This window comes from Lactuca serriola, chromosome 7, assembly GCF_051521515.1.
Source record: "Lactuca serriola cultivar US96UC23 chromosome 7, Lser_US96UC23_V15, whole genome shotgun sequence".
Taxonomy (NCBI): domain Eukaryota; kingdom Viridiplantae; phylum Streptophyta; class Magnoliopsida; order Asterales; family Asteraceae; genus Lactuca; species Lactuca serriola.
In genome coordinates this window covers 9,580,223-9,605,721 of record NC_136414.1, presented here as the reverse complement: position 1 = coordinate 9,605,721, position 25,499 = coordinate 9,580,223, and the positions used below count along the sequence as shown (strand labels likewise).

Below are 25,499 nucleotides of genomic sequence, written 5' to 3'. Positions count from 1 at the left end.
CTTTATTTGGTTATTAAGTTCATGACTTTCTATGGAACCCGTGTAGCGAACTTTCAACCCAATCAGTCCCAAACAATTTTGCTTTAGGCGATTAGGTGTAGAACACCCCTCGGAGTTTACTTATTCGAGTTCCAAAGGTCACAGATTAACTTAATAACATTTTTTTTGTTTTTTTTTTTTGTATTTTTTATATTTTATTTTATTATTTTTATTATTAAGACATATTCACTAACTAAGATAATACATAACACTCCAGTTAATTTATTTGTTTGGCCTATTTCTTTATATTATCGTCCTTGACTTTTCTTTTGTGGGACATCTCACGGTCTATTACCGTGAAGGGCTTCTAGAGATTTTTCGGGGGACTGAAGTTAGCATGCAAAGACCCGTAGGTATAGTTGGAAACTATGTCCCCAAGCAGGGTATATAAAAGGGAATGAGTAGAAAGGACTTTTTAGAGCGCTGGATGGCGGGACATTGAGATTTTGCGTTCTTTTTATGAACTTTTGAATTTGGCATTTTAAGTTCAATTGAGCACTACTACTCATAAGACCGGTCATATGTCCCAAAGAATCGACTCATACCTGCTGTTATGCTCCAGTGTTGACAATCTTTTCATTTTGAGTTTTGCACAAGTAGCTTCGGGAGGTGTGTTCGTGTGTGATTAACATGCTTTTAGATTTTTCAATAAAAAGAGCAAGCCAATTTCAAGGCACATGACTCACTTACCAACTCAACAGTTTTGAGAAAATTTGGTTGCTTGGGATTGGGTCAAAAAAAAAAATTTAAACAAATGAATACAATGCAAAAATTTAGATGCAAAATGCAAAGAATAAAAAAAAATTAGAAAGAAAATCTTTTTGGCTTTTGAAAAATTTTCTATGCAACAAAAATGAAAAAGGAAAATAATGATGAATCAAAAAAATTAATGCAATGCAATATGCACAAAATTACATGCAACCTACATGCAACGGGATCAATGCATGGATGGATGCCCCTCCCCAAGCTTAAAATATAGCATCGTCCTCAATGCTTGGAGAGAGGCATAGCTGGCCTATTGAGAGTCGGATGGTGGAGGATGGTAGCTGCGTTGGGAATGGGTCAAAAACAGTCACATATGCATACCAATTGAATTTTTAAGCAAAATATGAACGACTAAAGATATGGAAAGAATTTACCAAATCGTTCTTGGAGCCTTGCAATTGTGGTGAGAACCTCCTCTTCATCCTCCCCAAGCTATCTGTGAAGTATTTTTGGAGCCGGAGATTCATTTTCTAGGCATAAAAAATAAGTTAAAACCATTTGGGACATAAAAAAAAAATTAAAATTTACCAAAGACTAAAAAGTTTTAAAAGAAAGGACAAAAATAACCCCGGGTTGCCTCCCGGTTAGCTGCCCTTGTTTTAAGTCGTTGGCTCGACTTGACCCCTAAATATGCTTTTTTCTAAGTAGGTGGGCCTTTACAACACATTAACCTTCTCACCACTTCCTTCAATTGAAAACTTATCTTCTACCTGACTTTTTTTTTAAAGCACCTGCTCACAAAAATCTAGGCATAAACAATTAGTAACACCGTGTCCCCGGCAACGGCGCCAATTTGTTAGGCGTGTCAAACCCAACAAATAAAGGGTACTAATGACTCCTTAAACACTACTACTTTGTACTAGAAATGTAATACAAGGTAAGTAGGGTCGATCCACAGAGACACGGAACAAATGTTTATACCTTTTTGCGGAAGGTACAATAATGGTCACATAAATGGGGGGTTGGTATGCAATGATTTAAACAAAAGAATGAAACAATAAGTAAATGATCAATTAAATGAAACAAATTTAGGATTTGTGAGAACTCCAACTCTATGCAAAACAAATTAGCAATGTGATTCCATGGATGACAAGATATTTTTTTTAATTCTATCTAAGTTGGTACTTGAAAGTGTTAACAAGCTCTAACACTTCCCATTCACCACAATAATTAACCAAAACAAGCTCTTTGATTAATCCTAACCTTACTAACCTAATCTAAACAAGCTCTTAGAATTGGATTGAAAGGTTGCTTTAAGCTTTATGTGAATGTTCCCAACAACACTCAATACTCCTCACAAGCTCGGGAGCGTAAGAATGTGTGAAAAGATTTACACTAATTTCATTCAATAGAAATCAGATTAGTGCTTGTTACCTAGTCTAATTTACAAAACAATTACGGATTTTGCAATTAGATAACTTGAATGATCTAACCCTAATTCAAATGGCCAATAAGAATCACAATTAGAATCAAACATTCGATTGAAACAAAATCAAATTCACTAGATAGAAAATTGAAATAAAACATCAAGTCATATGATTGAAATCACATCCAAATGTCAAGACATAAAGTTGGAGAATTTAGGGTTCTAGCCACTCATGGCTAGAACAAGATCACAAATCTAGAAAATGAAATTAAAGTTCTTACAAAATGAAATCAAATGTTCCCAAGTGTTAATCAACTTCAAAATCCTCAAGAAATTCGCCTTCTCTACTCCAAAAGTCGCCCCCCTCAAGAAAAAATCGGTTCCCCCCTTTAAGAATGGTGAAAAACCGCTTTAAAACCCACGTTTACGTTTACACGGCCAATGTAAATTAACACTGTCATTTACACGGCCCGCGTAAACACAAACATATACTGCGCAGAAATCTACGTTTACACGGCCCGCGTAAACGCAAGGCTTGAATTTATACGGCCGTGTAAATCTCTATAAAGCCAAAATGTTCATTTCTTTGATATCTTGCTCCTCGGTGCTCCGCAAGTCCTGAAATTTTGTCTACAACTCTTATTTACCTCCTCCAACAATATCCTACCTCCAAAAGTCCCTGAAATATCACAAAAGTATGTGAATGAAATTGCCTCATGAAAAATCCTGAAAAATATGCAAAATGCATGAGTTTAAACCTAAATGCAATGCACTTTTATGGAATAAAGCTACAAAATAGGTGCATAAAATGCACCTAACAAATCTCCCCAAGCTTGAACCTTTCTTGTCCTCAAGAAAGAACAAGACAAATTTAAACCGGAGAAAATAAAATAAAAGAGAAGAAAAGAAAATCAAATTCAAAACTTTTGAAACTTAATGCAATAACCAAAACAAATATGTAAAGGATCCAACCCAATTAACCTCGTTTTTGTAGCATAGTTGAGAATGTACCTGTCGTGCCTTGAGTCAACTTGGCATAAGTCTCAAAATATTATATAACAACAAAAACAAGACTTTTGGCCACTCCCTAATGCAACTCAACAGAATCAAAGATCACAACACTTGTTTCCTCTTAATAGCATGAAGTTAAATCATGGAACAAATTATGGTCTTACTCTCATGAAATTTTATGTGACAAAACATGCTCAATCATCTTTGTTTCACAAAATATAACAATGACCGACTCCAGCTATTTGTTGATTAACAACAGTCTTTTTCTAAAAAATATCTTCTAAAAATTCCCTAAAATTTACCCAGATTGGTTACAAACTTCAAACCACTTACTCCAGTCATAGTAATTAACATTCAGTCCCAATGTCATAAGTTCAAATCCAAGTCCAAAGGAATCTTTTGGCATCCAATCATTTTTCCTAAATATATTATTCAATAAAACTATAAACACAAATATACACAAACTTCATAATTACATTTTCCTACAAATAAAGCTCATGACTTTCTTTGAAATCCGTGTAATGGGCTTTCAACCAACACATCCAGATCAAATGACCTTAGTGTGCTAGATTTAAAAGGATCCCTTGGGTTTACTTGCCCGAACCTCAAAGGCCACAGATTAGCTTTATTTGGTTATTAAGTTCATGACTTTCTATGGAACCCGTGTAGCGAACTTTCAACCCAATCAGTCCCAAACAATTTTGCTTTAGGCGATTAGGTGTAGAACACCCCTCGGAGTTTACTTATTCGAGTTCCAAAGGTCACAGATTAACTTAATAACATTTTTTTTGTTTTTTTTTTTTGTATTTTTTATATTTTATTTTATTATTTTTATTATTAAGACATATTCACTAACTAAGATAATACATAACACTCCAGTTAATTTATTTGTTTGGCCTATTTCTTTATATTATCGTCCTTGACTTTTCTTTTGTGGGACATCTCACGGTCTATTACCGTGAAGGGCTTCTAGAGATTTTTCGGGGGACTGAAGTTAGCATGCAAAGACCCGTAGGTATAGTTGGAAACTATGTCCCCAAGCAGGGTATATAAAAGGGAATGAGTAGAAAGGACTTTTTAGAGCGCTGGATGGCGGGACATTGAGATTTTGCGTTCTTTTTATGAACTTTTGAATTTGGCATTTTAAGTTCAATTGAGCATTACTACTCATAAGACCGGTCATATGTCCCAAAGAATCGACTCATACCTGCTGTTATGCTCCAGTGTTGACAATCTTTTCATTTTGAGTTTTGTACAAGTAGCTTCGGGAGGTGTGTTCGTGTGTGATTAACATGCTTTTAGATTTTTCAATAAAAAGAGCAAGCCAATTTCAAGGCACATGACTCACTTACCAACTCAACAGTTTTGAGAAAATTTGGTTGCTTGGGATTGAGTCAAAAAAAAAAATTTAAACAAATGAATACAATGCAAAAATTTAGATGCAAAATGCAAAGAATAAAAAAAAATTAGAAAGAAAATCTTTTTGGCTTTTGAAAAATTTTCTATGCAACAAAAATGAAAAAGGAAAATAATGATGAATCAAAAAAATTAATGCAATGCAATATGCACAAAATTACATGCAACCTACATGCAACGGGATCAATGCATGGATGGATGCCCCTCCCCAAGCTTAAAATATAGCATCGTCCTCAATGCTTGGAGAGAGGCATAGCTGGCCTATTGAGAGTCGGATGGTGGAGGATGGTAGCTGCGTTGGGAATGGGTCAAAAACAGTCACATATGCATACCAATTGAATTTTTAAGCAAAATATGAACGACTAAAGATATGGAAAGAATTTACCAAATCGTTCTTGGAGCCTTGCAATTGTGGTGAGAACCTCCTCTTCATCCTCCCCAAGCTATCTGTGAAGTATTTTTGGAGCCGGAGATTCATTTTCTAGGCATAAAAAATAAGTTAAAACCATTTGGGACATAAAAAAAAAATTAAAATTTACCAAAGACTAAAAAGTTTTAAAAGAAAGGACAAAAATAACCCCGGGTTGCCTCCCGGTTAGCTGCCCTTGTTTTAAGTCGTTGGCTCGACTTGACCCCTAAATATGCTTTTTTCTAAGTAGGTGGGCCTTTACAACACATTAACCTTCTCACCACTTCCTTCAATTGAAAACTTATCTTCTACCTGACTTTTTTTTTTAAAGCACCTGCTCACAAAAATCTAGGCATAAACAATTAGTAACACCGTGTCCCCGGCAACGGCGCCAATTTGTTAGGCGTGTCAAACCCAACAAATAAAGGGTACTAATGACTCCTTAAACACTACTACTTTGTACTAGAAATGTAATACAAGGTAAGTAGGGTCGATCCACAGAGACACGGAACAAATGTTTATACCTTTTTGCGGAAGGTACAATAATGGTCACATAAATGGGGGGTTGGTATGCAATGATTTAAACAAAAGAATGAAACAATAAGTAAATGATCAATTAAATGAAACAAATTTAGGATTTGTGAGAACTCCAACTCTATGCAAAACAAATTAGCAATGTGATTCCATGGATGACAAGATATTTTTTTTAATTCTATCTAAGTTGGTACTTGAAAGTGTTAACAAGCTCTAACACTTCCCATTCACCACAATAATTAACCAAAACAAGCTCTTTGATTAATCCTAACCTTACTAACCTAATCTAAACAAGCTCTTAGAATTGGATTGAAAGGTTGCTTTAAGCTTTATGTGAATGTTCCCAACAACACTCAATACTCCTCACAAGCTCGGGAGCGTAAGAATGTGTGAAAAAATTTACACTAATTTCATTCAATAGAAATCAGATTAGTGCTTGTTACTTAGTCTAATTTACAAAACAATTACGGATTTTGCAATTAGATAACTTGAATGATCTAACCCTAATTCAAATGGCCAATAAGAATCACAATTAGAATCAAACATTCGATTGAAACAAAATCAAATTCACTAGATAGAAAATTGAAATAAAACATCAAGTCATATGATTGAAATCACATCCAAATGTCAAGACATAAAGTTGGAGAATTTAGGGTTCTAGCCACTCATGGCTAGAACAAGATCACAAATCTAGAAAATGAAATTAAAGTTCTTACAAAATGAAATCAAATGTTCCCAAGTGTTAATCAACTTCAAAATCCTCAAGAAATTCGCCTTCTCTACTCCAAAAGTCGCCCCCCTCAAGAAAAAATCGGTTCCCCCCTTTAAGAATGGTGAAAAACCGCTTTAAAACCCACGTTTACGTTTACACGGCCAATGTAAATTAACACTGTCATTTACACGGCCCGCGTAAACACAAACATATACTGCGCAGAAATCTACGTTTACACAGCCCGCGTAAACGCAAGGCTTGAATTTACATGGCCGTGTAAATCTCTGTAAAGCCAAAATGTTCATTTCTTTGATATCTTGCTCCTCGGTGCTCTGCAAGTCCTGAAATTTTGTCTACAACTCTTATTTACCTCCTCCAACAATATCCTACCTCCAAAAGTCCCTGAAATATCACAAAAGTATGTGAATGAAATTGCCTCATGAAAAATCCCGAAAAATATGCAAAATGCATGAGTTTAAACCTAAATGGAATGCACTTTTATGGAATAAAGCTACAAAATGGGTGCATAAAATGCACCTAACAATATCGTTTTAATTTGCCTACATTCAAGCTTAAATATCTTCAATTCCGGCTAATCTTCCCTCATATCTCACCCCATCTTTACAAATCCTCTCTAGAAACCATAAAATCACAACAACTCGAGGCTTTCACCATCCCTTTCTACAAATTCTCTTAACCCTTTCTCCTTATCTAGATGATGAATACAATCACCACTCACCACAACCTACCGAAAATAGACGGCAGTGCTTCCATCTACACCCACCGATAGACGATGGACACCATTGCTAAACCTTTGGTGACATCTCTCTCTCTCTCTCTCTCTCTCTCTCTCTCTCCGAACAAACACAAACCATTGTCAATCATCGTCTCTCTTTTGTTTTGATCGAGGGCAGGTCAGGTTTATCTTATACATCTGGAACCATTTCACTATCTCAAACCTATGATATGATCCCCTTAATATGCTTTTTCCTACTTCATTCAAGAAATGTGAAATGAATGTTACGGAGGCATCAAAGAAGAATATTATATGGTTTAGGATTTGTTTCTTAGGTATGGATTTAAGTTATTTTTGTAAGTTTTTATGGGATTCAGTTATTAGGTTAATTCTAATGCTATGTGATGAAGCTATGTTTTAGGACGTATTGTTCTTAGATGTTTATAACTTTTCTTATCATGATTATTCTATATTTAATGTTGTTTTTTTATTTAGTTATGTGGACTCGAATGGCTAGCTTTACGGGACTAAGTTTATTTGCTTCTTTAGGAAAAACTATCCAATTGTTGGTAATGACTATTTAGTGATTTGTAGGTTTAAAAACGAGAACAAATGGACTAAAGAAGGTTGTTGACTAAAGAAGATTATATGATGAAATGAACAGATTTAGACATCTAGATATGTACATAAAGTGGAACAACATGTTCCTGACTTTCACTTTCTCCTTATTATGTTCTACCCTGTGTTAGTTTTCGACAAAGTCTTTGAAGAAGTCGGATGTTTGTAGAGTTGTTTATGTTTGATGATACCTATTCTGGTATGAGGATCAAGGGTGCTGTGACAGGTAAGATTAAATGTCTTTGTGTTTACTCTGGATTTTTTTTCCAAATATGGGCGTAAATTCATGTTTGTTGAAAAATTATAGAGTATTGTTTTGTTAAAGCATGCCTTATAAAACAATTGTTGCTCAACAATTGGCTAATGTGACAAAAGGTAGCTGGGAGTCAGTCATGCTCTTTTTTCTTTAGATTCTAAACAAGAGAGTAATTAGTTAATGGGCTATATGGAAGAAGTAGAAATATACTTTAATTTTTTTTAACTATAATATCTTACTTTCTTTTATTTAAGTCTTATTAAACTTTCAATTTTTTTCTTATTATGGTATTGTACTTCGTAAAACTCTACCTACACATTCTTTTCTTTGGATGATATTGCTATTATTGAGTAAAGTTTGAATGACAATGATATACGAAGAAAAAACGAAAGGATGGATTGCTATTTCAACTAATAATTCTTCCATTTGAAAATGGGATATATACAGTAAAGTCCCAATATTTTCATCGATTTGACAAGAAAGTCCTAAACTTTATTTTTTTGACAGTAAAGTCCAAATTACCGGCAGTTTTTGACAGTTTTACCCTTTTTTCCCGGTTAGCCGGTAATTAGGACTTTTTATTTCAACAAAATAAAGTTTAGGACTTTCTTGTCAAATCGTCAATTAGGACTTTACTGTCAAAAAAATAAAGTTTATGACTTTTTTGTCAAATCGTTGAAAATATTGAGACTTTAGTATATATATAATTTTTTTTGTTAGAAATTTAATGGTATGATACTCTTTAAGCATAAGAGTTATTGAAACCTTCTCTAATCAGCTAGGTCCTATTGAAATCCTTTACGTTTGCTTGTTGATAAATCGTTTTTTTAATCTCAACAAACAGACATTGAAAAAAATTAAGATAATCATGAAAGAAAGAAAGAACCAGGGTTGTGTTGGCTTTTTGCAGTCTCAAAAATGGAGAAATTAGAAACCTAAAAAAACAAAATTGTCCTAGCTTTATACAAACACAAACAACACATGTCTAGTCAAAAGGGTGTGAATGTGGAGAAAGGAAAGAATGACAATTTCGTTTTTTTTGGTTTCTTATTTCTCCATTTTTGGAGTTGCAAAAAGTCAACACTACCATGGTTCTTTCTTTCTTTCTTTCTTGATTATCTCAATTTTTTTCAATGTCGGTTTCTTGAGATTAAAAAAACGATTTAACAAGAAGCAAAACGTTAAGGATTTCAATACGATCTAGCAGATTAGTGAAGGTTTCAATAACTCTTATGCTTAAAGAGTATCATACCATTAAATTTCTAACCAAAAAAGTTATATATACACTAAAGTCCCAATATTTTCAACGATTTGACAAAAAAGTCCTAAACTTTATTTTTTTGACAGTAAAGTCCTAATTGACGATTTGACAAGAAAGTCCTAAACTTTATTTTTTTTGACAAAAAAATCCTAACTACCGGATAACAGGGAAAAAAGGGTGAAAGTGTCAAAAACTGCCGGAAATTTGGACTTTACTGTTAAAAAAATAAAGTTTAGGACTTTCTTGTCAAATTGATGAAAATATTGGGACTTTACTGTATATATCCCTTTGAAAATACATGTACGAATGAATCATAAAATGTTCTTGCTTTGATTTAGGGGTGGCAATTTAATATGCATTGTTGACGTGTGTCATACCGACAATTTGGAAACTATTCTTACTTATCATTATTTCCTTTTATTTGTTAAACCGTGGTGTTAGAACATCACAAAGTTAGCTTAATTTTGTTTATGCTTTTATTGTGACAGGTAAGTAAATCTGGTTGTTTTACTAACTTATGTTAGAACTATAAATCGCAATCAATACGACCAATAAATAAAAGTAATGACATTTAATTGACAAAACATAATACTGGTCAAAAGAAACATCTACGGAAATGAAACTATTTGCAGATGTAACGATACCGTGATACTTTTAATTGCAATCCAAAACAACAATATAATTTTTTTTTAAACAAAAAATTAGTAAAATATTTACTTTTAATCTAAAACAAAAATTTACTTTAATTTAAACCTAAAATAACAACATATATTAATACAAAACAACATATTTTTATTATTAATCCACAACAATGTATATATATTCGTAGCGAAAGAGTAATGTATTTTTACTTTTAACTAAGAAAATAATATATTTTTATTTTTAACTTAAAAAAACAAAGTATTTTTATTTTAAACTCAAAGTAATAATGTACATTATAGATATATAGTGTACTCATAAATGGTATTTGCTAATGCATTGCATGTTCATTGGAATATAATATGTTCTCGAAAAAAGAAACAATTCACAAAACCAAATTATACGCGGCCTTCCAAATATAACTTTTAGAAAATTATTTGCAGCCGCTGCTTTGCGCGGGTAAACGACTAGTATATATATATATATATATATATATATATATATATATATATATATATATATATATATATATATATATATATATATATATATATATATATATATACACTAATGAATCGGTGGTGAGTATTAGAGTAATTTATCGAAAAACACTCGTCTTTTATTTATTTATTTATTTACTTATTTATTTAGCACGTTGAGGCCATTGATAATCGGTCCATTTGCATTTTTTTTTTGAAATCATGAAATGCATCTATCAGTTTTTTAATAAAAGTTGACCTATGACTGAATAGCTTACCTCACTATCTCCATTTAACGTGTTGAAAAACTCACTTGAATATAATAACAAAAACACTTCAAAATCTAAATCCCCCCACAAAGTCTTCATTCTCTCCAACACGAAGGCTCGTCGTTCTCAAATCTCACCCTCAAACCCTCTAGTAATTAACCTCCTTGGCTCGGTTGTTTATTTTACTGTTTAGAATTAGGGTGCTTTACTTGAATAAAATGTGTTATAATGGATATATATATATATATATATATATATATATATATATATATATATATATATATATATATATATATAATAGATACCTTTGTTTTATTTATGGATTCATGTAGTATGATCTTTATAGTTTCATTGCTAGAGTGAGTTTTTCAATAAACTACATGATATATGGTTAGTGGTTGGCATGCACATGACTCTAACACTATATAACATACCTCTGTTTCTTGTTCTTAGCAGATTCATTTGGTGTTACATTCATCATCAAGGTTAAAGATTCAAATTCTAGTGAAGCAATTAAGCACAAAATTAAGATGGAGAAAGGAACTGTTTGTGTAACTGGTGGTGCGGGGTACCTAGCTTCATGGATGATCAAGACATTACTTGAAGATGGATATTCTGTTAATGCCACATGGAGATCTGATCCAGGTCCTCTCTCTCTCTCTCTCTCTCTCTCTCTCTCTCTCTCTCTCTCTCTCTCTCTCTCTCTCTCTCTCTCTCTCTCTCTCTCTCTCTCTCTCTCTCTCTCTCTCTCTCTCTCTCTCTCTCTCTCTCTCTCTCTCTCTCTCTCTCTCTCTCTCTCTCTCTCTCTCTCTCTCTCTCTCTCTCTCTCTTACTTAAAGATAGAATATTTGGCATATATGGAGGTACCTAATGGAAACACAATAATTTATAACAAAACGTTAATTTTTCTAACAATCGAAACATTATAACAAAATGTTAACTTTTCTAACAATCGAAACAAGAATGCTGTTTTTTTTTTTTTTTGGGAAAATGACTTAAAAGTCCAACGAAGTTTCCAAACCATTTAAAAAACCCTAATTATGTTTTGTCTGTTAAAAAAACCAAACGAACTTAACCTTTTGTCTAAAAAGTCCAACAAACTTCCAAACCGTTCAGAAAATCCAGTTTTGTTTTGTTTAAGTTCATTGAGTTTTTTTTAACAGTCAAAATATGATTGGAGTTTTTTAAACGTTTTGGAAACTTCGTTGGTCTAACAAGTCATTTTTCCGATATGGTAATAAGCCACATTATCTGTTTCTCTTATTTTACTTTTAGGAAAGTATGTTGGGTTTTTAAACAAAATGTTAAGTTTGTAGAGTTTTTTTAAAACATGATTGTGGTTTTTGAACGGTTTGGAAACTCGTTAAGCTTTTAAGTCATTTTCCCTTTTTATTTTTTTTTAAATAGTAAAAATTGATGATTTCTAGGCTCAATGGAAGACGTCAGTGGCATCATGGCCTACCAGGGGCATCAAAGAGGCTCAAACTTTTTAACGCGGATCTGAGCAAACCAGCGACATTTAAGGCACCAATAAAAGGCTGCACTGGGGTGTTTCATGTTGCACATCCGATTGATGTTCATGGAAAAGAATCCGAACACGTGCTAACTGAAAGAGCCATGAAGGGTAGTTTGGGTATTTTACAAGCATGCATCGACTCAAAGACAGTAAAGAAACTTATATACACATCTAGTGCATCTACCGTTGTGTTTAATGAGAAACGATTGAACAATGAGATCTTAGATGAGGAATCATGGAGTGATGTTGATTCAATTCGCGCTAATGATAAGCAATTTGGTGTTTCATATTTCGTTTCCAAGACAATGACTGAAAAAGCGACCTTAGAGTTCGCGGACAGAAAAGGTTTCAATGTTGTGACTGTGCTTCCGACAAATATTCATGGTCCATTTGTTGGCGCTTCTTGCCCACGCGCAGTGCGTGGCTCAATGGCTTTGATATTTGGTCAGTTATTATTGCTATATACATTTACATGTGATATTAGAATCATTAACACTTTAAGATTAAATTTCTTTGAGATACATTGTTCAGGAAATATACTTACAAGGCTTTATATGCTTAATTATATTGATTGATGATAAATTGATTTTCAGGTGACATTGGCAAACCTCGGTTGCTTGTGAAAACGCCTTTTGTGCATATTGATGATGTCGCCAGGGCACACATTCATCTCCTTGAGTACCCGAAAGCAAAAGGGAGGTATATTTGTTCCAAAGTCGCAGTCACTATCGATGAATTATACAAAATATTATCAGAAAGATATCCGGAATATAAAATGTCAAATATCAAGTAAGTTGTAATATTTTTCTATTCCTCTCATCTCATGAAACGTATTTAAGCATTTTTTCACTGAACTGCATTGTTTTTTAAGCTCTTTAAGGGCTGCCGAGAAGATAAACATGGCTGACGTCTCATCAAGAAAACTCTTGGGCACTGGATTCCGGTTCAAGTATGGACTTGAAGAAATGTTTGATGATGCAATTGATTGTTGCAAAAGAAACAATATATTATAGATTGCAATAACTGCATAAAATACATATTATCTGTTATTAACAATTAGCCAGCTTAATTCGACAATCTCTCCAATCAAATCAAACGGTATCTCTCTCCGCTCTCTAAATTCTTCTCTCAAGTATAATAAAAATTTCTGACCGTTGATTTTAAATATTCCGTGGATCAAAATTGATATCTTCAATAGTTAGTATATCGAAATTATCAAACTATATCTTAATTTTAGCTTCAAAAGTTGGTAAAGATGAAAATTTTGTGATCGTGTGGGTTCCTATGGGACGTTGTAACCACAGTTTTATGTGGGAGAAAAATTAAATCTGATACATGTAGGAATTCTTACATGTATATGTATATGTGTGTAGAGAGCTATGATGATGCATATTTGTTAATGAAATTCATGAATTAACAAAACTAACTTTGTTTTTGGGTTTTTCTAATTAATTATGACTTGAATTTTTTTTTTTTTTTTTTTTTTTTTAACGGTGAACAAATATTATTAAAACAAAAAATAAAGACTTAAACGAGCAGCTCAAGCCAAATTATTAAAAAATGTTTAAAATAGGAGACTTATACCAATTAAACCAATCAACCGAATTCAATTTAGATCTATTCTTAATCTAATTAAAAGGGCAAATTGTAATGACGTCCGCCATTATCATAACCGCTTGTCGTTTCTTCCAAAAAACAATGGCATTCTGTTCTTTCCAAATCGACAACAACATCGAATACACAAGAGATAATCTTAGTTTCTGCATCTTCTTGCTACAATTTTTCAAGTCAAGCATCTCCGTTAGATCCACACACGACACTGGCTGATGAGAGATAACAAAAGACCATCCCACAAACCAATTCCACAACTGCGAAACAATGGTGCACACGAAGAAAATATGATTAGGGCTTTCTTCCGATCGACAACAAAAGGGACATAGATTCGACTCCACCATAACCCCACGCTTGGCAAGATTTGAACAAATGAGAATTCTATTTTTAAACACTCTCCAAACAAAACAATTTAGCTTGAGAGGATCCATTTAACCCATACAAACCTATTATTATTACATCCACCAAATCTTCAATAGGATGCTTAAGAGCTTTAACCAAGAAAACGTCACCATCATCACTTGTCAAATGCGATTTATCATAGCCTTGAAGAAAGTGAGGAAGAACAACATGTGTCATGTTTGATAATATGCCTAAATTTTTTCTTGATGAGACGTAAGCAATGTTTATCTTCTCGGCAGCCCTTATTTATATGGTTTTGTGTGTTGATGTGAACTCGTATGGTTATGTGTTTAGATGTGAATTAGAGAAATTTGAGGAAAGTAAGGAAGAACAACATGTATCATGCTTGATAATATGCCTACTTTTGTAATGGGAAATTTTCTAATACATTTTATTTGGTAATGTGTTTACCAATAAACTAAGTTAAGTGTTTTTATTTGTTGAGTAAATTACATAAACATTATAATGGTTTTTTTTTTTATTATTATTTTGAAACTTTGTATTTTTGTTGCAATTTAAACATCATATTTTCTGATTTTTTTTCAATGTTGATCATTTACTGGTTATCATTACTAACACGACATGCTGAAATGACACTATTTAATTATACAACGTTGATGATGTTGGAAAATGTGTCCAAGATCATTAACTATTGGTGATATTTCTAATAATAACAAGGTGCTTTTGGGTTGCCTCAAGACCCAAATTAAGCAGAACAAATAAAAAGAGAAATTGGTTTATTAATTATTATTGTTAATAATTAATTAGAAACTAACTGAAAATATATTTTGGAAATTAATTAACAATTTAATTAATTAAAGGGTTAAATATTCATTAATCGATAGATGGTTACTCAGGAATGTTCCAGAACCCTTATGTGATTAGAGTTGGATGAAAATCACTTCATCCTACATGGGAAAAGGAGTGAATTTCGTTCTAGGTATTCCATCCCACATGGGAATGAGTACAAAACTTAGGAAGAGATCCAAGGTTATAAATAGAGTCTTAGAGATTTCATTTTTCATTGCACCTTGACCTGAAGTTTCGCCAACTCTTCTTCCTCCCCCTCTTAGAGACGATTTCTAACCCTCTTAGGGTTTATGAAATTGACCGTTCTCCTAGTTATTTTTATTTCACTCTTTAGTGTCATTGGGTGTGATACTATTAGATGGATCCTAGTGTGGGTTCTCTCATCCAAGCAACTTCGTTGAGGACAAGATCAAGATCTAAAACATGGAGATCAAGGGCTACATAAGTGATATGTTTTTCTTCTTTGTTTTTATGTTTTCTAGGGTAGATGTAATTAGTATGAAACCATAGATCCTAGGGTGCATGTACACTTAGGTATATCGTAGTTTTGATTTTTTCGTTGCCTAGTTTAGAGTGTATTTGATGTGTAGAAAACCCAACAAACGTGACATGATGACATGTCAAACTTGAAAAAAGTGACAGAAAAGACACTAAGTTTTCGATTTGTTTTCAAATTTGACAACTAAGTTTTCAAATTTTTTTCAAATTTAACGTTAAGGCTTTTTTCAACTTCGACACAAGGATTATACTTGCACTTACTTATCTCTCGGTTAGGATTTAGAAACACAAAACATAATTGTTTTTATTAAAGCTGCCATGAGTCCTTGTTCCTGACTTTTGTCATGTTTAATCACTAAAAAAGACGTCCTAAATACCCTAACATGCTCCATGTAAAACATAGATATCATGTCTAAAAACAAACAAAAAAGTAGGGGATCATCTTGCTAATTGATCACATGTGTAGAAACTTGTATCCTGTTTTTTTGCCATGCTATCATCCCATGTCCCATGACAGCCACCTTATTATAGTCTTGACTATAGGGTTCGAATAGTTATATAGAAAAGAAAGGAAGAGTGTATGCAAGATGGGGGATGGTTGTACAAACACAAGGAAGCTTGAAAAGGACCAACAAAGAAGGTAAAAGTAAAAGTTAACTGAAAAAAACAAAAGAGAGTCTTAAATAGTTGGTTTCATCTTGATTTAGGGGTCGTTTGATAAAGCTTCTAACTGGGTCCAAATGTAGACTAGATCCAAAAATTTTGATTTGGCTTTTAAACTCATGGACTCGGTCCATGATCTTCATCTGATTCAGTCCCTTCTCAAGATGTGAAGGGTCGGGACAACTCTGGAGAAAAATTGAAGATTATCCATATTGCCCTAATACGAATCTCCTCTACACAACACCAGAATCTTCCTCCCAACCTCCGACCATCCATTTTGTTGTTCCTGTTTTTCTTTTTGATCAAGAATTATTGTAAGAAAAAGTTTTGATCTACGTTACAGAAGCTACTACCGATGCACAACTCAAAAGTGCACAATAAAGAAGTAGGTGGAAAGATCGTCGTCGTCCAGCGCCATCCAACGTCGTTCCTCTATCTTGAACGAAAACCCCCACCGTTGGTTCACCTTCTGCGACATCTGCCTCGCCGATTCTCCCTCTCAAACTTCTGTCTTCGTCGGAGTCTGCCATTTCTGGAATCAGCTTCGCCGACCTCACGAGTCTGTAATTCATCCACCATCCATTCTCCATCTATCCCATCTTGTTGTTGATAATTTGATATTGATTTCATTGTAATCTGTAAATATGCTTTCATATGGTATTTGCTATGAAGCAGTGATATTAGCGTTTGTGTGGTGATCAAGAGACCAGGTGAATTTATGGATTTAGGAATTATAATGGTAATTTGATGATGGAGAAGAAGATTGAAGTAATTTCTTGTTTTTGTTTCGTTTGTGTTTGTGTGTTGATCAAAAGACCAGGCCAAGAGAGAAGAAATCTTTATAGAGCAAAAGAAACCATCTTTTGTCTATAGAATAAAAATTTCTTGTTTTTGCCATGTTGTTTGTATAGTTAAACCCTTGTGTTATATTTCTTTCCCTATGTTGCATCACTTTTGTCTCTAAAATAAATTACATTTTTTGGTGTGATAAAGTGTTATTATTTGTAAAGAATAATTGTAAATTACATCATTTTGGTCATGTGTTATATGCTTATATACATCTTTTTTTAAGAATGGTTGTAAATTACATCATTTTGATCATTTTTAATGTTTTTTTTATAAAAAATATAATGTTATAAATAAAATGGTAAATCATAAATGTGTTATTATAAAAATGTTGTTTGAGGGTAATGTAGTCATTTTATACAGGCAGTCAGAAACAAAATCAAACAGTAAGTTTCAGTCAGAAGTTAACTCAGTCAGTTTCTAACACAGTCAGCTTCAAATCCAGTTAGCAACTATCAAACGCTCCTTCGAATCTTTGGACAAAAAGCCAAGGTGAAAAGAAAGATTATTTTTGTACTTATATATCTTAGTTGAAAATAAAATATATCATCTTTTTGATATTTTCACTGGGTTGAGAAATTGAATAACTATAATTACTATTTTTTTTTATTTTTTATTTTATTTTATTAAGGTAATGAGTAAATGCATGTAATTTTGTTTAAATATATGTTACGTAATCTTGCATTACTAATTAAGTCACCATGAGTAAATGAATATGATTTTGTTATTTCTAAATATATCTAAGAGCCCATGTTATAGCACCTTGCTTTATCAAACATTTTATTTACCAAGTATTGAGTACTTATCTATATCATTGAAGATTTTTTTTTTCATCTAATTTTTTTAACCAACAAAATAGTTCGTACTATTAATCATCAAAATCTTATTTGGGATAATACAAACGTAGATTTAAAGCAAATTATTTGGCTTAATTTCTTAGTGAAAGATTTACATATGTAACATTACACTCTAACATGGGCCATGGATATGAGAGAAAATCTACAACTTCTACAACAGTAAATGAAATTGAAAAACATAACATTGTTTGACATGTAACAATTAAGTGTTAAAATTAAAAAAATAAATAAAAATTTAGTCTCAAGATTGAAAAAAATGATAAGTTAGTGTTTTTTGTGTCACTTTCTTTCAAGCTTGACATGTAACAATGTCATATTAGCACTGTATAACCAAATAGTATCATGTGAGCATGTCACACCACAGTGACAACTGTGTGTCCAAGTAAATTGTCAATATTACAAAAATTAGAAAACACAATATTTAAATTGTAACAAAAAACGAGGTGTCAAAATCGAAAAAATAAATAAAAATATAGTGAGTTTTGTGTAAGTTACCCTTATGAAGAATGTGGCAATGTTGTTGATATTAAAAACGAAGTAACTAAAAAATTTCTTTGTTTTTTGCTCAAACTTATAACCAAAAGACTAAGGAAAACTATTTCTTCATAAATTCATAAGAAAGAGAAGTCGGTGTATAATTTTTCTTCCTTCCCTATAAAACTCACATAGTGTACAATTTGAAGTCTAATAGAGATCATGAGTTGGATTTGAAAAACTTAATTATTAAAACTCAAGAGGATGAAATATTGATATATCATCACTGTGTATAGTTCTATAAACGTATTTTACTAATCGGAATATTATTCGGGTCGGAACCGAATCGAAACGGACATGACCCGAATAAACGAAACCGAATAAGACTAATTGAAGGAACCGGAAATTAGATTGATTAAACTAATACGAGTCTGGTTCGGTTCGGGTATTAATTGGTTCGGTTCGGTTATTACCCAAATAACATTTATAATATGAATAAGCTATCCGGTTCGGTTCACAGGTATGTCGAACCAGACCGATTAATACTCAAACCGAACCGGAGCATATTGGTTTAATCAGTCCGATTTTCGATTCCTCAAATTAATCTTATTCGGTATTCAGTTTATACGAGGCCAGTCCGGTTCCGGTCCGAATAACATTCCAACAGTAGAGTTGCTAGTTGGATGGATGTTAAGATGTCGAAATTTCAAAATTGTCCCGATGCTTTCCTTTGGGTTGATAGTTGATAGGTTGCACGTTTGGAGAGGGTCAAAATTGATTCTATTTTTATGACAATTATTTAGGTGTTTTGAACTTACTGTAATGCAGTGGTTTTTTGGGATCGTACTTACCGGATACAATTCATTTTTTGATAATATTGTTTCTTTTCCGTTTTATTGGTTTTCATTTAGAAACACTAATGCATCTAAGGACTAGAATGCGTGGTTGCAATTTCCAATTCCGCATTGATTGTATTTTTTATTGCAAGTTTTTTGCTAGTTTTTTTAATTATATAGTTGCGGTTCTAAAAAGGGTAACAATATAATATTTCATTTGGTTAAAAATAAGGGAAATCTTCAAAATAGTTTTTATAGCAATCTTAGCCGTTTGAGTGACATTTTTTAGTATGAATTTCGTATATGTCATTATTAAACATCAAAATATCATATTTTCCAACCTAATTTTTAAATATCATATTTACGCTTATTAAGATTTGAGATTGGTTGAATCCTTCTGAATCATCGTCTACATGTCATCATCTTCCACTACAAGAAAATTCCTAAATAGCTACGGAAAGTTACTATGGAATGAAAATCCGTTACAATTTTACTACGGAATATGCTACGGAACGACTTGTCGTAGCTATTTTGCTACATAAATGGTTACGGAATTGCATTATGTAGCTAAATCTTAAATAGCTACGTAAAGTTGTTACGAAATCTAAATTCATAGTTATTTTACTACGGAATATGTTACAAAATGGTTGGTTGTAACTAATTTGCTACGAAAATGGCTACGGAATTGCATTCCGTAGCTAAATCTTGAATAGTTGCTACGGAATTAAAATCCGTAGCTAGTTTACTACAAATAATGCTACAAGTTTTTTGGTTGTAGCTAGTTCTCTATGAAACTTGTTACAAAATCCATGTATGTAGCTAGTTGGCTACATAATTGGCTACAAAATAAAAATCCGTAGCTAGTTAGCTATGGAATTAGGATCCGTAGCTATTTTGCCAGGAAAATTTGCTACAAAATAAAATTTTGTAGCTAATCTATTATGGAATTAGTTACAAAAAGGTGAATTTGCAAAATAGCTACGAAATCAAAATCCATAGGTATTTGGCTACCAAAAATTCCGTAATTAAGTAGTTACGGAATATGTTTCCGTAGCAAAATATAGAAGATTATTGAAAAAAATATATTAAAAATACATAATTATTTTTGAAAACTCAACAACAAAAATAAAATATTATTTTTTATTTTTTTGAAAATTTAATTATAATATAATTTCTACATTATAAATATTATGTAATTTGCCACTTCGCATAACTGTAGGGATTCGAATAGAAAATTCTGCATACTTCACAAAACTTTACTCCTACGAAAGTGGGTAGTAAATTGAGCCATGCCGTTTGTTTGAATGTTTATTAGGCCAAAGGGTATATTTACTAGGTATTCACTAGAAAAATCATGTCATTTATGCGACACATCCATCCACTTACATGTTTACTAATCCTTGGAAATGGTTATCACTCCACATTGTTTTTATTATTTACTTTTTTTTTACATTATATTAAAAAAAACACAATAAAATATAAAAAAAAATACATTAATAAAAAATAAAAATAATATTTTTTTAATTTTTTTCCATTACATTAATGGTGTACTTTATTTTGTATATTGTTATATATTTTTTATAAAATTAAGTTAATATAATATAATTAGTAAGGATATATATTGGAAATATAGAAATCGAAAGAGGTTATATGTAAATAATATATAAATGGAAAAGGTGATATATGTAAACAATATATAACTTAAAGGGGTGTTATATAAAATTACCTATAAATTGAAATGAAAAATAACAAAGCTGTACACCAAATTTGTCTGTGATGTGAATATTTTGTTTTGACGCGTATTAAAGCACACCATACCTCATGGCCTTATGGGAAAATTAGTAAATCTACACAAATCTACTTCTTCCCCAACCCAAATTAGAGGTATCACGTTCAAAAGATCGCATCTCTCCCTCTCTCAACCGGCCGCCATTGTTGCTTAGCCATCATCACGTCGGTCGTTGCTACTCACAACATTCTGATTTGTCAATCGCCGATCACATTCCTCATTCCTTAGATCACTTACGCCATTATCGATCGGAGCTCCTCTCACTCTCATTTGCTTTGTTGTTCGATTCCTGCTCTGTCAACTAGTAGATTTTTCTTGATCGTCAAATGGTAACATTCTTCTCTCTTCTTTTTGCATCATTTTCTCTTTATCATCCAATGACTTGAAGGATATTGATCTCGATCGTCAACTGGTAAATTTTTTATTGATGAATTTGATTGATCGAGTTTATTGCATTTGATGCGAATTATGGATTTTGATGCAGTGATTGCTAATCTGACATGATTTAATAGATTTCATTTAACAATTACATTCCTAAACAAACTTGAGTGTCGACTGATATCTCTCGTTTTTATCGGCATCAAAACAACCACTGGCTGCTGTAAACTGATATCCCTCGTTTTTATGATCCATTGCTAATGAGTATAAATGAAATGTCTTAAGCTCCTCGTCTGAATAGTCTAGGTAGAATCAATTAATAATCAGGCATCAAATTTATTATACAACTTTCGTCTTTAGAGGTCGAGATCAGGGTTTTTCTTTTTCTATTGGATGTAGTGTCTTCAATAGCTTCTGTTGGTTTCCTTTCTTGTTGTTGTGGACTTGATGGTTAGATATGGCGACCTAAAAGAAGAAAAAAAGTTTATTTCAAGGATGCCTTTTCCACCAAATGCAAGCATATGTCGAAGCTTTCTTGATGGTTGTCATAGACAAAGAACAAAAACTCAAGCATGTTAATAATAATTATATATGTTGAATCTTTATAGTTGTTCTTTTTACATATAAATGGTCGATTGCAGTTTCTTTGCATAAAATGGCATGCCTAATACCAATGCATGATAGGTGTTTGATAAAATGTCTGAATAAAACTTAAGCACCTAACACTTCCCTTAACCATTGAATCACACAGATTGTTGTATCTATCAGTTTTGGGTTTGATCCTGAATTGATCCAATTTTGTTAAGTACAAGATTCTCATTCTCATTCTAATATAACACATCGACAATATAAATTGGTTGAAAATATGATATGTATTATAATTAGATCGTTGTTGCATAACTTAATGGAATTTCACACAAATAAGAAATGCGTTAAATACCCACAATTGTAACACATTTATTTTCATTTTGGACAATCTTTCATTTTGCACAATGGTTTGTGTATGGTACTATTTATTATGAAACAAACAAATTAAGTAAGCTAAATTAGACAAAATGTCTGGACGTAAATAATGAAGATGTTATATTAATTATTTAAAAAAATAGAAGAATTTTTAGCATGATTTTTTTGTGACATTGTTGACTTGTTGGTAGAAAGAAAGGAAATATAAATAAAAGTCCTTGTTGACTTGTTAAAGAAATTCTTTTTTGTAGGCTGATGATATACTTAGGAATCCATCAACTTATGAAAAGGGAGGTGTGTATTACTACTCTGAACGAGGGGATCGATTGATTGACCTAAATGCATTTCGTGACACCCTTTGGCAGGTATTATATAATTTTGCATCATTAAAATTTCTTGGACCATATTACCCTTCTTACACTAATTGATTTTGTGGCTTATTTTGCTCTTCAGAAGTCCAATTTTGAGAATCCACAGCTAAGTACTTTTGGGAGTGAAGCTGAAGTTGACGAAGTAAGAAATACTATTCAGCAACTTCTCAGATGGGCATGGAAACACAACAACAACCTTGACGAACAAGCTGCTCAACTCCATATGTTAACTGGATGGGCACAAATTGTTGAGGTAAATGCAAGAAATAGCTATATACTTTCAAATTTCTTCTTAAAAAAATACCCAATTATGATATTGAAAATTGATTTGCATTTAACCCTAATCTTATGTATGTGTGTCATCTTTATCAGATTTCAGCTTCAAGAAAGTTATCCTCAATGGAAAATCGATCAGAAATATTATTTCAGTGCGTTTTTTTTCTTTGTTTCTCTCTCTCTCTCTCTCTCTCACTCTCTCTCTACCCCTGAAATATTTTTATAATATATTTTTGTTAAACAGATTTTGTCTTTGGCAACAGGTTGCTTGATGCATCTTTAAATGCTTCTAGCTCTCCAGATTGTTCGTTAAAGATGGCAGGAATGTTAACTCAGGTAATATAAATTCATATATATATATATATATATATATATATATATATATATATATATATATATATATATATATATATATATAATTTGTTGTTGAGTTGTTAAATGATTTTTTTAAATATAAAGGTTTCAATTACATGCATGGCTAAACTACAGGATGAGAGGTTTATTAACCCATGTGTGTTGAACTCGGATACTGTGACATGTCTTGATGTTATTATGACAAGGCGAATGTCAAATGGTGCATGTCACTCTATCCTCTATAAGATTATGATGGCAATTCTGAAACATGACACATCAGAAGCATTGAGGAGAAGGTAACTATGGTTACAATTGGAAATTCACAATAATCTTTTTTTTTGGTATATAATGCCTGATGATGAGTCTTGATAATATGATTAAATTTTAGGCAATACACTTTGCTTTTAAGCTACTTCCAATATTGTCAACACATATTGGATCCAGATGTTCCTACTATTGTTCTTCAATCTTTGTTAGTGGAAGAACAAGAAAGTGGAGATTTGGATCTTGAAAAGGTGACAACTTTCTAAATCTATGATTTTTTCAGATTCTAATTCCTTTAAAATACTAACTTTTACTTTTGGGTTCAAATTGACCAGGATCAGGCTGAGCTGGCACGTGCAAACTTATCCATCCTAAGAAAAGAAGCTCAATCAATTCTAGAGTTGGTATATTCCATGATGTTGTATATTGTTATTATTATATTATTACAATAGCAGTAATTATTATTATTATTTTTAAAGGCCATAAAAGATGCAACTCAAGGCAGTGAGTCAGGAAAAATAATGGCTTTCTTTGTTTTGGATGCATTAATATGCATTGATCAAACAAAGTTTGAACAACTTGCACAAGCAATGAATGTCATTAACACATTGAGTATACAGGTCAAAACTTTTATTAATCAATGATAGAATATTATGTATCGAATAACGTTTTACGTTAAATTTGTAGCGACTTTTAATTTTGAAATATGTATATTTTGATGTATTGGATATTTCTTTTAGTTTCTATAGAAATGCTTTGTTATTTTTGGTTTTATATTTTGATGTATTGGATATAATAAGTCAAATTAAATAACCGAATTTTATAGAAAAAATGGTATTGAACGATTGTTATGGAATTGACTACAAAAAATTTGTTACGGAATTTGCAACGGAATAAATGGCTACAGAATTTGTTACGGAACGAATGGCTATAAAATTTGCTACGAAACAATTAGTTACAGAATTTGCTATGGACCAAATGGCTACGGAATTTGCTACGGAACAATTAGCTACGGAATTTGCTATGGAGCAAATGGCTACGAAATTTGCTACGACCAAATGGCTACGGAATTTGCTACGACCAAATGCCTACGGAATTTGCTACGGAACAAAATAGATACGGAATTTGCTACAAAACTCATTGTTACGGAATTGTGATGGAAGTGTGTTGTAGTTAAAATGCTACGGATAGACGTCGTAGCAACGGCCATAGGAAAATTGCTACGGAACTATAATTTCGTAGTTAAACATTTTGCTACAAGAAATCTTACTATGGAATCTCATTGGCAAATTCTATAGCAACTTCCGTAGTTATTTAGGTTTAGCTACGGAATTATATCATTTTGCTACGGAATTTTTCCGTAGTTAAATCGAAATTTTCTTGTAGTGTTCAATTATTCATACTAACGTCCGATCGCTCAAAAAAGAAGGTATCGTCTCCACCATCTCACATCAATTTGTTGTCGCCGTCATCATCTCAACCCTAAACGTCGACGTCCATCTCAATACTACGTAGCTGTCTCTATCTCAACCGTCTATATGTTTTTTTTTTGACTAAATTACACGAATGATCCTTAAGATTTTGTTTTTTTCCCTAATGTAGTCCCTACAATAGTTTTTTCCCCTTAGATGGTACCTAGGGACGTTAAGTTGCACGCAAATAGTCCTCGAGTTGGATGCCCGTCTATACCAACGTTAACCTACACCCATGTGACTTGCACATGAGGATATTTTTGTCAATTTACCGTAAATGACATTTTCTGAACAACTAACTTACTATATTTAAACATTAAGGTGGCGGGGTCGAGTTGCAGACATTATCTTTCACTCTCTCTCTCTCTCTCTCTCTGTCTGTCTGTCTCTTTCTCTTCTCTCTCTCTCTCTCTCTCTCTCTCTCTCTCTCTTTCTTTCTCTCTCTCTCTCTCTCTCTCTCTCCACAAGAAAACCTATTGATCATCCCTTTTTTTTCAATTTCGTTGTAGGGCAACTGATTTCAACTGATTCTAGGGCGTGTCGAGGAAAATGGAGCTCACTTTGTGGTCATTACGTCCACGATACACCCAAGCATCTGACCTACGTAAA

At 32.5% G+C, this 25,499-nt stretch overlaps 1 protein-coding gene and 1 pseudogene across 3 annotated transcripts; both read left to right on the top strand.

The window, feature by feature from the left end:
• The first annotated feature begins 10,580 nt into the window (after positions 1–10,580).
• Positions 10,581–13,191, top strand: LOC145062557 (vestitone reductase-like; annotated as a pseudogene). Its single transcript, XR_013687609.1, has 5 exons — positions 10,581–10,661; positions 10,967–11,155; positions 11,938–12,470; positions 12,620–12,815; positions 12,898–13,191. The product of XR_013687609.1 is annotated as a vestitone reductase-like (transcript).
• Positions 13,192–20,824: 7,633 nt separating this feature from the next.
• Positions 20,825–24,141, top strand: LOC145063617 (nuclear pore complex protein NUP205-like). Of its 2 annotated transcripts, none has more exons than XM_079011216.1 (9): positions 20,825–21,141; positions 22,405–22,518; positions 22,607–22,777; positions 22,897–22,952; positions 23,064–23,136; positions 23,260–23,450; positions 23,543–23,669; positions 23,754–23,822; positions 23,898–24,141. In XM_079011216.1, the coding sequence occupies exons 1-9, from the start codon at positions 21,139–21,141 to the stop codon at positions 24,060–24,062; spliced, it is 969 nt and encodes a 322-aa protein (XP_078867342.1). In that variant the 5' UTR covers positions 20,825–21,138; the 3' UTR covers positions 24,063–24,141. The 2 variants fall into 2 exon arrangements, with proteins under 2 accessions (XP_078867342.1, XP_078867343.1); XM_079011217.1 differs by having other exon boundaries at positions 20,828–21,141; positions 23,290–23,450.
• Positions 24,142–25,499: the final 1,358 nt, after the last annotated feature.